Consider the following 12,287-nt stretch of genomic DNA (forward strand, 5'->3'; position numbering starts at 1 on the left):
CTAGGTGATGTGGTTTTCCAGGTGTCATATTGCACTGTAGTTTTGCAAGACGTTCCCATTGCAGGGAACTGGATAAAGGGTTCTCAGCTTCTTTCATTGTTTCTGACAAGTATATGTGAATCTATAATTATCTCAAAATTTAGAGAAAGTTAAATAAAAAAACAAAGAAATTTTATAAAAGAACTATAGTCTCTTTTTCAAAAGAGGAGAAATAAAAAAATTATCAATGACTGGAGTAGAATATTCAATTTCTCCAGTTATTTTAGTCCCCCTAGCCCAACAGTCTCCAAAATATCATGTGGGAGAGCTTTCAAAATAAAATTCCAAAGCTCAGGCTACAACACAGACCACTTCAATCACAATCTCTGCATACAGCACATAGGCATCAGTACAATACAGAGCCAGATGTTACTTCATTTTACAGTGTTGCAGAGGAAAAGATTAAAGGTCCCTTTGACCCATTTGTGTCCACTAGCCAGGTAAAAATCAAGAGCTTCTGGAAATATTAGGTCCATCCTAGGTGTTTGCCTAAATTAAGTTTATATTTAAAACTTTGCGGTGGCCGTTTTGCTGAGGTAGCAGTGCGGCATGTAAAGGAGGAATGCTTCTAAAGCAGTTTTACAAACTCATATTCTTTTCACTTTCAATGCTCCATTCCACAAATTAAAATTTTGTTTTTGTTGTTTTAGAATAATCCTTATATGTGAAAATAAATCCAAAAAGGTAATAGCTAGCAAATGCATGCATTAAATACCAGCCTGTGGGAGGGTTTCCTTGCTGGATAAAGGATTCTCAGCTTTTCTCATTTATTTCTGACAAGTACATGTGAATCTACAATTATCTCAAAATTTAAAGAAAGTTAAGTAAAGAAAAAAAAAGAATATATCCCTCACCTCATTTGCTTAATTATTGTATTGAGATATTTATACTCCATGCTTAATAGAACCAACATGTACCCTTGCAATATGCACCATAGGTGTGTAAGCATTCCAAATTGTATTCATGTATATGAAATCAGCACATTTTACCCCCTAAATGCATTAATGTATACATGATCTACCTCTTTTTGATGTAATAAGAAATAACAAAGAAATTTTATAAAAGAAATATAGTTTCTTTTTCAAAAGAGGAGAATTAAGAAAATTATCAGTGACACCTGTGCACTGTCCAGGCTGCTGGCCAGTCCACGTGTGGAGCTTGTCCACTAACTCACTAGGTGATGTGGTTTTCTGGTTCCATTCGAGGTTTAATCCCAAGCAACTTGCTCCATTTCTTCACTTAGGCTTGCATTGCCTGGTTAACTAATTTAATGTGCTTTCTACCATAGTCTTGGTTTAGATTACTAGAAGTATTTTTCTTACCAGTTAAAATTAAACAGCAATGAACTGTCATACATATAATAAAATTTGTAATACCAACTATAAATATAAAAAGCGGAAGAGCTGAGAATGACAATTTTTAACTTCCTAACATTTCCATAGGTTATCTCATCTATGTATGTGATGAGATATCCAAATTTATGATATCCAAATATCCAAATCTATGATGTAGGACTATAGAGTCTATTTCACCTGAGAGGAAAGTGAGTCTAAGAATGATTTAAAAATGAGCTAAATTTCCACAGCTGCTAAGTGACAGACTTGGAATTTGAACCTCAGATTTAGAAATGGAAGAAGTCCTCTGCTTTTTCTAGTAGGCCGAGGTGGTTGGCAGGCATCCAGAGAAGGGATAGATAGTCCTGAGAAGGAACTCAAGTGGGGATGGGGCAGGTCTAGATAAACCCTGACCTGTGACCTAGACCTGTGGGTGAGACTGAAAGGCAAGGAAAGGCCATCCAGGTAGAGGAAGTGGCAGCAAGCTCCTGGCTGGGGAAGAACCTGGTCTGACATATTTTCAGACCCAACTGGCCAGGAGAGAGGCAGATAAGGGAACACAGTTGGAGGTACAGCTCACCTCCAAATGAGAGCAATACCCACTTTTCAACTTAACAAAAGATTGTGCATTGAAAATTAAGCAGTGAGATTTAAGAGTAGTTTCCTTATGCTCAACATACATGGGGTGACCCAGTGGCCACCATACATAGAAAAAATTAACAAACTCTTTATATTTTTAATTTTTTTATATTTAAATATCAACAGGTAGAGAAATATTTTATAAAATTATGTAGTGAATATTCTAAATACAAGTATATTTAGCTATATTTTCCCATTTTTGCTATGTGCGTATGTATGGACGCTGTAATATTTTTGTTTGCTAAATTTAAAAAAAAATGAGAGGCAAAACTTCAATATTTAACTATCATTAATAATAAAATACTTGCAGTAACCATATAGTACCTGTGTTGGGGAGCAATGGGGAGTTCTCTAGGAGACTGTGGAACTTCCTGAAAAGAAAAAAATATGTGCCTTTGTTTGTTTGTTTTGTTTTTAAGACAGAGTCCCATGCTATGTCCCAGGCTAGAGTGCTGTGGTATCACTCCCATTCACAGCAACCTCAGATTCCTAGTTCAAGAGATCCTTTTGCTTCAGCCACCACAGTAGCTGGGTCTACAAGTGCCTGCCACAATGCCTGGGTAATATTTTTGGTAGAGATGGGGTCTCAGTCTTGCTCAGGCTGGTCTCAAACTCCTGAGTTCAAGAGACCCTCCCTCCTCAGCCACCCAGATTGCTAGGATTATAGGCCTAACAATGTTGCTATGATTTAAGAGAAGAGGGTTATTGTACAGACAGAGCTTCCTAAGAGCTATTCACATTTATTAAGAATAAGATACACATTGGATAATGTGGAGAAAATGAGACATCAGCTGAAAAAAGTCTTGTAGTAACTTCAGTAATTATTTCATCCTTGACCAAAGTGGGGATACCAGGTCTGGGTAATTTGAGGTCTGACAATTAAGTTCATGAACTTGACACCATGTACTTATATTGGCAGCTCTGTACAAACAACTCGATAAGGGTTCATAACCTTGGCATATCAGTACCTCACAGTTGTATTCATGTTGATGTGTGGTGGTGTCTTGGTGAATGGTATTTATTATTATTTTTACATGTTTTTGTGTGCTGTTTTAAGAATATCCGACTTTGAATTAGAGCAATGAGCAAACCTTCTTAAATTTCTTGTTAAGTTTGGCAAGAGTAGAAGTGAAATCAGTGACATGTTAGTCCAAATTTATGTGGATAGTACCATGAAGAAAATGGCCGTGTACAAATGGATTAAACATTATTCTGAGGGAAGGAAGAGGTATCACTGATGAAGAGAGGTCAGAGCAGCCAGTAACAAGCAGAACTGATGAAAATATTGCAAAAATTTGTCTAGTTATGCATTAAAATCATCATCTGATTGTGAGAAGCATAGCAGAACACATAAACACCAATAGAAAAAGTTACAAATATCTTAACTGAAAATCTTGGTGTGAGAAAAATGTGTGCAAAAAAAAGTAGTCCCAAAAGAGCTCACTGATGAACAAAAGCAAAGGAGAGTCGAAGTGTGCCAAGATCTTCATTGTGCCTGTCACATAGCATTACTTCTTATCCTTACATCTCTTCCACTGTCTTAAATTTGAGATGTTTCTCTTTAGCTCCCCCTTCTTCCTCCTCTTTTCTTCTCCACTACCCTCACCCTACCATGTTTTCTCTGGCTTGCTCTTCCAAAATCCCTCCCCACCTGTATACCAAATTCCTCTTTGGGAGATTGCTGAGTCAGAAGGCATAATAAATTACTCACAGACAGTATAAAAGTCACATCCTTTTCTTTCATAACTGAGACCATTCTCCACTTTACTAACTTAGATCCTGATGCAATTGAGGGACAATCCATCCTAGCTATGCACTTCATCTCCTAGTCAGCCCCAATATTTGGCATAGACTCCAAAACTTGAAAAGGGGCCTCAAACTCCATAAGTGGGACTTCAGACTTGGCATTCAAGGTCTTTAGCAAACCATAATGAAGAGATGAAAGAGAAAAAGAGGAAATGGGACTGGCAGCAGGCCTAAGAGCAGAAGGAAGTTCCCCAAATGTTGGCTACCACTGGGGAAGGAGCCACAGTTCTCTCGGTTAACACCTCTCTTAGTACTCTTAACAGTTCTACCTTTAGCACTCATTTTCAAACCCTGCATCATCCACTATTTATTAACATTTGTACAAAACTTACTTCAAGCTCTTGCTATTTCCCGCCAACAAAATCCCTATCCTGCATCTACTCTGGCTTTTAAGACCGTACAATTTCAACTATTTCCCCTTAATGACCCTTAACTGGACTCTCAGGTAGGGACAACTTTATGACCTAAAGTCAGCAGGAAGCCATTACAGAAGAACACACCATAATCCAAATACCCCAATTTTCAAGCACATCAATAAAAATATCTATTCTATCCAACAGAAGAAGGGAATGAGAGGACAGCATTGCTCATAAACTATTTAACATTAGGAAAAAAACTAACAGGATGAAAAAGAGAAAGAAAAAACAGCAAAGAATTGTTCCTTTGTTTGATTAACCACCTATGAGTTTACTTATTGTCTTTAAGAGTTTGTTTTCATAGCCCTTGAAAAGCACTGAGCAGATATAAAAAAGTAACCCCCTCCACATCTGCCAGAACCACAAAGAAACTGGCAAAGAAGTGGGAAAGAGAAAAATAGGGTAAAAATCCAAGTACAGGGAGATGCCTATGGCTCTAGGAATAGGCCACCGGGCCCCATATACCAGGGGTGGCAGGTTCAAGCCTGGCCCAAAACTGAAAGAAAAAAAAAATCCAAGTACAGATGCTTCATGGCTGCCTTCTATTATCAGTTTGCAGAAACAGCATTGTTTTCCTCAATAATGCCTAATAAAAAGTCCAAAATCTTCTCCATTAGGGCCAGCTTGTTTTTTTCTTTCTTTTGCTTTCATGACAGTCTCTTTCCTCTTAGAAAGTAATATAAACTTTTGCTATAAATATGTCCTAATTTTTGTGTTGAGAATTCTTTCTCATCCCACACCATGAGTTCTCAGCCTAACACTAAGGGGGAAGCATCATTGCTTCCCACTGGTCTTTGGAAACAATGGGGTTAGATTCAACTCACCCTATAGCCATTATGTCCCAGTGGTTAACAGAAAGCTGTCATAATATTATTAGCAAAATTCCCTTTGATTAAAAAAAGTACATGTCACAACCTACACATGAACACTGAAAGTCTATCAACTGTCAGAAGGGCACTCTTTATTGTTTTAGTTCAGTCAAGAATGGGAAGGAAGGGACAGAGAAAGCAGTCAGGTCATTGAACTGAGTGCCATGTAAATGACCTTGGCCTTTTCTCCACAGAAACACAGCTCACCACTGTGAATGCAGTGTGTTTGCCTGACACACCCTCGTAGCATCAAGCCAACACTTCGTCCCTTACCTTGTGTGTCTGAGAAGTGTGCCATACCACAGCTCAGAGCCAGCTGCTGCTCACAGCTCTCAGCGTGGATGACCATGGCCTGCAGCTGCCCAGGGCCAGCCACATACGTGAAGGAAGCTGTGGAGTGTGGGTGCCCTCGAGCCATGCCTTGAACTGTCACAGTGTCAGGGCCACCATGCTGTACCACTGTCCAGGCTGTGTCTGCTGACAGAACCAGGAAAAGAGGATGTATCACTGGGCTGCAGATGCCAACAGAAATGTGAAAAGCAGAAGCAGCTTTTATTTCCATTAGCTTTTTAACTGAAATTTATGTTACTGGATGTTAGCAGCAATTTTAAGGGTTGGATTTATATAATAATGTGTTTATCCAGAACTCAGCCAGTAAGAGAAAATATATTGGGGGAACTAGTGTTCAGATTTCTGCAACATTATGTCTAAAGCTGTACACAAGGTCTGATAAACTAAGTTTGTAAACTCAACAGTTTGCGCTTATGTTGGCAGTATTATACAAACAACTCAGTAAGAGTTCATAACCTTGATGCATTCATGTCTCACAACTGTGTTTGTGTTGACGTGGTGTTCATTATCGCTGTTGTGTGTTTTTGTGTGCGGTTGTGAGAATGGCTGAAACCATCGCTCAGTTGCTAAACATCTGCAATGTTATACAGTATTCAGTGTATAAGAAGCTGACTTGAAGTCATCTTGATTTTACTACTTTGGTCCTTTAACCTCTGAGAAAATATATGTAGTATAATAAACACTTCCCATAGGAAGTTTCCTATGGGAAAGAATGGGTAACATTTTCATGGAGATTTTTTTTAAGAATTAGGAACCAAAGCTATTTAATAGGTTTTACATTGAAAAATCATCCTCCCACTCTTTCACATATCAAGATTTGTAATGGCTTTGCTACTGAAAATGTGTGAGACAAATTTAATAGCCTCACTGCTGCTTACACACTTCTAACATATCAAAGCAACAACTAAAAAAAGAGATCCAAGGAAAGAGGGATGAGAAACTAGAATATCTCCTTAGCCACAGAACCTATGGACAGCAAGGACATGATGCCCACAAATGAGCAGCGTGCACAGACAGAATCTGCAAAGTTAAATAACAAATACAATTTTGAATTAATTTGTTGCTTAGCTTACTATCCTCACCAAAGGAGGCTCAAAAGCTTCCTCTGGCAATCTCAGTTCCATGACTTTCTTTTAATAATATTATAACTAAGCAATCTTTTGGACTTTAGAGTTTTTAAAACCTGGCATTATTTTCTACACATCACCTGCTCTACATTCAGGTTTCTGATTCAAACACAGAGAAACCCTACAGAACTATAGAACACCAGCTTAGGCACTGAGGATGATCAACCAGGTGCTGCTTGCTGCCAGGTGCTGTGGTGTGTAGCACAGAGGGAGAGAAATGATGGTCCGGAGTAGCCACACAGGTTGGTGGTCAGTATAGCAGATTTGCAGCGTGCGTGGTCAAAGTGTAGTAATGGAAAATGTCCTCAGTACTGAGAATATATCTGTAAAACTATTTTTATGGAAAATATAACAGTAATCTAAGGACATTATGAGATACATGTTTGTTTTTATATAATTACACTTAAGTCACTATTCTTTATGATATCAATAGTAAAAGGCCCAAGGAAGAATGAGGAAACTTGTTGTTTCTCTAATTGTTCATGATTTATTTTAATAGATTTTTAATATTGGAGCTAGGAAGTATCTTAAAGAGCCTCTAATATAACCTCTATATTTATGAAGAAGACGCCTAAAATTTTTAAGTAATCATTACAATGGAAAAGTACATACTTTATGATCCCTATAGTTTGAATCTTGAATTAGACTTGAGAAAATTAATTTTAACAATGGCTAAAATGTTGGAAGGGTTTCAGAAATTACGGTTGAATCAGACACAGGTATGTCTGACTCGCTGGAGCCTGTCTCATTGGCCTACAAAGGAGGGTGAATATTAGGTGATTCTGTTCACCCTGCTATTGTGCAAATAAATATCCAGTTTAGAAAACTGTAAACTAAAATAAAATCTTAAGCCCTCCCAGATGACTGAAGAGGCCCTTCTTGGCCAATGGACCCCAGGAGTATCCTAAACTGAGTTGCTGGCCAGAAAGGAGGTCAGACAGGACTCCTTAGGCCCCCTTACCTTCTTGGAGACATTCTTTGTAACTCATTAACAGGCCTGAGTCTACGAAAGTCAAAGCTTACGCCGTGTCTGCAGGTCATCCATTTACTTACTAAATCACTTGAGTCTGGGTATATGTTCTGTAGCTTGTCTCTGATTAACAGAATTCCTCAGCTTAAAGCATTCCAAGCCTTTAGACAACACTTCAGTTCTTTAATCAATTATAACTCAAAGATAACGCTTTAAACCCACTTATAACCTGTAATGCCTCACTTCAACACTTCCTGCCTTTTGAGGCCAAAGCAATGTACATCTTCCATGTATTGACTTAAGACTTTATGTATAATTCTTTTCTTCCTAAAGAAAACCAAACTGTAACCCCAGCCATGGCAAAACCACTTATTCAAGACTTCCTGGGTGTGGCTCCAGGCCATGGTCACTCTTACTTGGCTCAGAATAAAGCACTTTAAATTATTTTATAGAGTTTGGGTTATTTTTCATTATCAAAGTTAAGCTAATTTAATTCACAATTTGATTGAGATTAGGAGCTCCTTGATTTACAATGGGGTTGCAACTCAGTAAACACATGATAGGTTGAAAATATCATAAGTGAAAGATGCATTTAATACACTTGCCTAGTATACTTTAAATGTGCTCAGAATGAGTATATGGGCCTATAGTTGGGCAAAGTCATCTAGTACAATGCTATCTTATAATGAAATATTGAATATCTAATGTAATTTACTGAATACTATACTGAAAGTGAAAAGCAGAAGTATGATTTCTATTGAATGTGTATTGCTTTCACAACACATAGTTGAAAAATTTTAAGTGGAACCATCATAAACTGGGGAGGATCTGTATTTAAATAATAAAATGTGCTCAATATATCCTATGAATACCCAGCATCTAGGATGCCCCTTCTCGTGTGTATAGGAAGAAAAAAAAATAGATCCCTCAAGTTCCACAGTGCTCTGTTATTAGAGACACACATCTTAAATATTATCTCTTTTCGGAGAACAAACCCCTTTGTTTGAGAAAGTATTTCTTCACTTTCAAGGATAATTTTGCAGGGTAGAGAATTCTAAGTTGCTGTTTTCTTTTTCTTTTTACCAACACTTTAAATTCTTACTCCACTCTTCTCGCTTGCATGGCTTCTGAAAAGAAGTCAGATGGAATACTTATCTTTGCTTCTCTGCAGTAAGGTATTTCTTTTCATCTGACTTCTTTCAAGATTTTTTTCTTTACCTTTGATTTTCTAGCATTTGAAAATATATACCTAGGGTGTGCATGTATGTATACAGGGTGGACATAAATTGTGTGCAATTTAAACTAGTTTAACATAGTAAATTGCACAAGAACTTTATGTCACCCTGTGTGTGCATGTATATACAACACCCGGCTATTTGTTACAGTTGTTTTAATCTCTAGCACTCCTTCTTAGAATTTTCCTCTCTCTGCACACATTGTTCATCTTTTCTTGAATGCTGTCTACTTTATTTATTAGAGCTCTTAGCATATTAAGTATAGTTGTTTTAAATTCCCTGCCTAATGATTCCAACATCCCTGCCATATCTGAGTCTGTTCCTGATGCCTTCTTGATGGCAAAACACGATGTACTTAGGTAACAGTAGGTAACAGTAACTGCTCTAAGTAGGCCTGTAGTCATGTAAGTAAGACGTGAGGAAAGGAAGTATTCTGTAGTTCCAGGATAAGGTCTCAGTCTTCTAGCAAGCCTGAGCCTTTGGACTGTGAACTTCACAAGCTGCTTCTCAGCCATCCTCCAATCACCACCTTAGGTGGGATAGGATGGCTAGAGGGAACTGAAGCTGGGTAGTTCCATTTCACTGGGTAGGTTAGGCTCTGAAAGGAATAGTAGTTTAGGTCTGGGTAAAATTTTTTTCTTGAGGGTTGTCCTTGTCAAGAAGTACCAGGATGCTCTGGTGTATTTCAAAATGGTTCCTCTTTACCTTCTCCTTCTGGAAGCATGAAGAGATTTTTCTCCTATATTCACTATAAGAACCTTCTCAAGTTTCCAGAGGTAAAACTCACAAAAGCATGAGAATCCTTCTATGATTGGATCCCCAGGAGTTTTTAAGTCTTAGACTTGTCTACACTGAGCATCCAACAATTCATCAATTTCAGTTTATGTTTTCGAAACTTGATGCTGGTTTCCCCAAAGGTTTCTCCGTGTGGGGATAAATTGTGATTCTATGTATTTGCCTGCCTGGGATGTAGTTTGGGAATGTTGCAAAGATTTGCTCTGTGACCTCACTTGTCTGCTGGGTCTAAAAGAATTTGTTGATTTTTCAGTTTGTACAGCTTTTTACTTGTTATAGCAGAGTGCCTACTTCAAGTGGCAACCATGCTGGATTGAAACTTCTGTTTTTTGAGGGTTGTTACCATATATACCTTTTAAGCTACTGGAATAGTAGCTTGGCTATTACACATTTTATAATTGTTATTGCTTAACTTGTATAACTATATTTTATTGGCTATAGAGCAATGCAGTGTCTAGAAACAAGGTAACACTTTCTAGGACAGAAAAAAGATCACATTTACTGATTCCTCTGTAATTAACTAGATTTTGTCAGTTTTCTGAGCTTTGGTTTCCACATTTTAAAATGATAATCACAAAAGTTCTCCTGGTTGCAACTTTTGTTGAATTCTTTGATTTTTGCCAAGACCTTTATAGAATTTCTAACTTTAGATTGATATCTCTTAGCAGGGCTTCTGTTTCTTTATCTTCAGTACATTGTTGTATAAGTGGCTCTGAATTTTCTAAACTCCCCCTATGAAATTTTAGTATTTTTTGGCAATCTTTGCTAAAGCATTTTTAATTCTTATGTACTTTTAGTTATCTGGGTTTTTTTTGTTTGTTTGTTTTTCTTGGTTTGCTGACCCGTTTGGTTACTGTCAAAATTTATGAAACTTTGGAACATTTTTTCAGCACAATAAATGAGAACTATTTATTCCACTTTCAGGAGAGTTGGAAGAGCTGGGTGATAAAAAATTTCTGTAAAAATTTAACTGTCTACGAGATGTTTTACTGCACTCTTCTATCATCCAGCTGTGATCATTTGAATAATATCTAAACCAGGAATGGGTTTTATAATATCAGATAAGCTCAAATCTTGCCTATAATCCAACCTAGGTAAACAAGAAATACAAGAAAATTTTGTTGACAATAAAATTAACAAATGCACATTTAATACTTCTACTTAATAAGTACACAACTATCAAACTGCATGTTTTAATAACACTGGCACTAGGTAAATTTTTCCTTAGTCCTTTCTAATCTTATCTGTAAACAGCAGATAAATGCATTAAAGGTTATTAACATACCAGTCATATTGCAGTACACAAGAAATGGTCCCAGGGGGCCACTCCCATCGGCATCAATGTAGTAAAGCCCAGAAGGGTTCCCTTTGTGCTTGTAGGCTTCGCAGGACTGCTCGTAGAGAGCTGAAGGAGAATACCGTCCATCAGAAACAGAACAAATCCCCAAGATTTTAATTAGTATCCAAAAGGTTTCCATTTCTGAATTACAGACACATGACAAATATTATCTAACATTTTTTATTAATGTATTTGACATATGTAATTAGATGGAAAAAATGTCATTTTAAAAATATATGTATATTTATTAACAAGGGAGAAGGAAATTACCTAGTCAAAATGAATTCAATGTTGAAGCTGTAAGATGATGAATAAATACTTTGTATATTGTATATTTTTATATAGGGGAAGAAGGATATAGTGTATTGGTGTTTACAAATGGAGGTGTGGTTGTATTGGAAATATGATAGCATCTTTAATAGATAGTCTTCTAGCAATGTCTAGAATTATATATTTTCTCTACATAAATGTTCTCTTTTGCTTTTAAATTAGGAAGCATGAAAATTCTGAAGTACAGTGTAAAAAGATTTGAAAAGGTAATATAAAGAAACCTTTTAATCCAAATCCTATGTGCTGTGGAAGAATGATTCTTTTCAAACTCGTGGCAACTATACTTCAGAATTAAATGCTGTATTCAAAGAAGCCACCCTCATTTTAGCTGTAATAACTGAAGTACATTAGTTTTACTATAACTAAACTATCCAATTAACATGCTGTAAAGTATTTTAAATTATGTGTTAATTATATTCGCTGCTTACTTAAAAACAACTTACAAATGAGGATTTTAAAGAGATAAATGTAATTTATAAACCAGAAAACTCTCCTCATTAGAAAAGATTTAAAATTGATTTGGAAATGACGTTTCCTTAAGTATTCTACAAATGATAATTCAAGACAATTGAAACTCAAAATAGGAGAGAAAACATTTTCTTGAGAGATATTCCTATATAAGTTTAACTTATTCTGGAATATTTTTATTGTGAAAGTAAATGTCTTATCAAGTGCAAGGTATGGAATTAACATCTGCGGGTGATGGACATGTTAATGCTTAGCATAAGGAAGATGAGCACAGTGACATGCTGACTGGCAGGAAAGCACTCATTGGAAGAAGCAGAAGGATGATAGTGGTTTCTGGAAGAAATTACATGAGGGAAACTAGCCTTGGTGGACCCTCTCATTAGGACACTAAAAGTATCAGCCTCTCCTGCATTGGTCCATTTTGGCATCTTAACATATAAGGTTAGGGAGGACAAATGGAGTAAACAGATGAAATATAAGGGAAAATAAGCCATCATATGGGAAAGAAAAAGGAAAATATTTATGCCATTATAAGAAAGGCATTTTTACATTGACTGAATTATTCACAT

The 12,287-nt window shown here is 36.7% G+C and overlaps 1 protein-coding gene across 1 annotated transcript in view; it reads right to left on the reverse strand.

Moving 5' to 3' along the window:
* The window catches only part of LOC100959238 (contactin-associated protein-like 3), a 204,117-nt gene that overhangs the window by 42,073 nt on the left and 149,757 nt on the right, over positions 1 to 12,287 (reverse strand). Inside the window, exons 12-13 of the mRNA XM_003795034.1 lie at positions 10,867 to 10,986; positions 5,377 to 5,580 (exon numbers count right to left, since the gene is read on the reverse strand). Coding sequence (XP_003795082.1) covers positions 5,377 to 5,580; positions 10,867 to 10,986 — 324 coding nt within the window. The remainder of the gene's footprint in view (positions 1 to 5,376; positions 5,581 to 10,866; positions 10,987 to 12,287) is intronic.

The sequence above is a fragment of the Otolemur garnettii genome, unplaced genomic scaffold (genome assembly GCF_000181295.1).
Source record: "Otolemur garnettii isolate 467f Iridium unplaced genomic scaffold, OtoGar3 scaffold00088, whole genome shotgun sequence".
Classification (NCBI taxonomy): domain Eukaryota; kingdom Metazoa; phylum Chordata; class Mammalia; order Primates; family Galagidae; genus Otolemur; species Otolemur garnettii.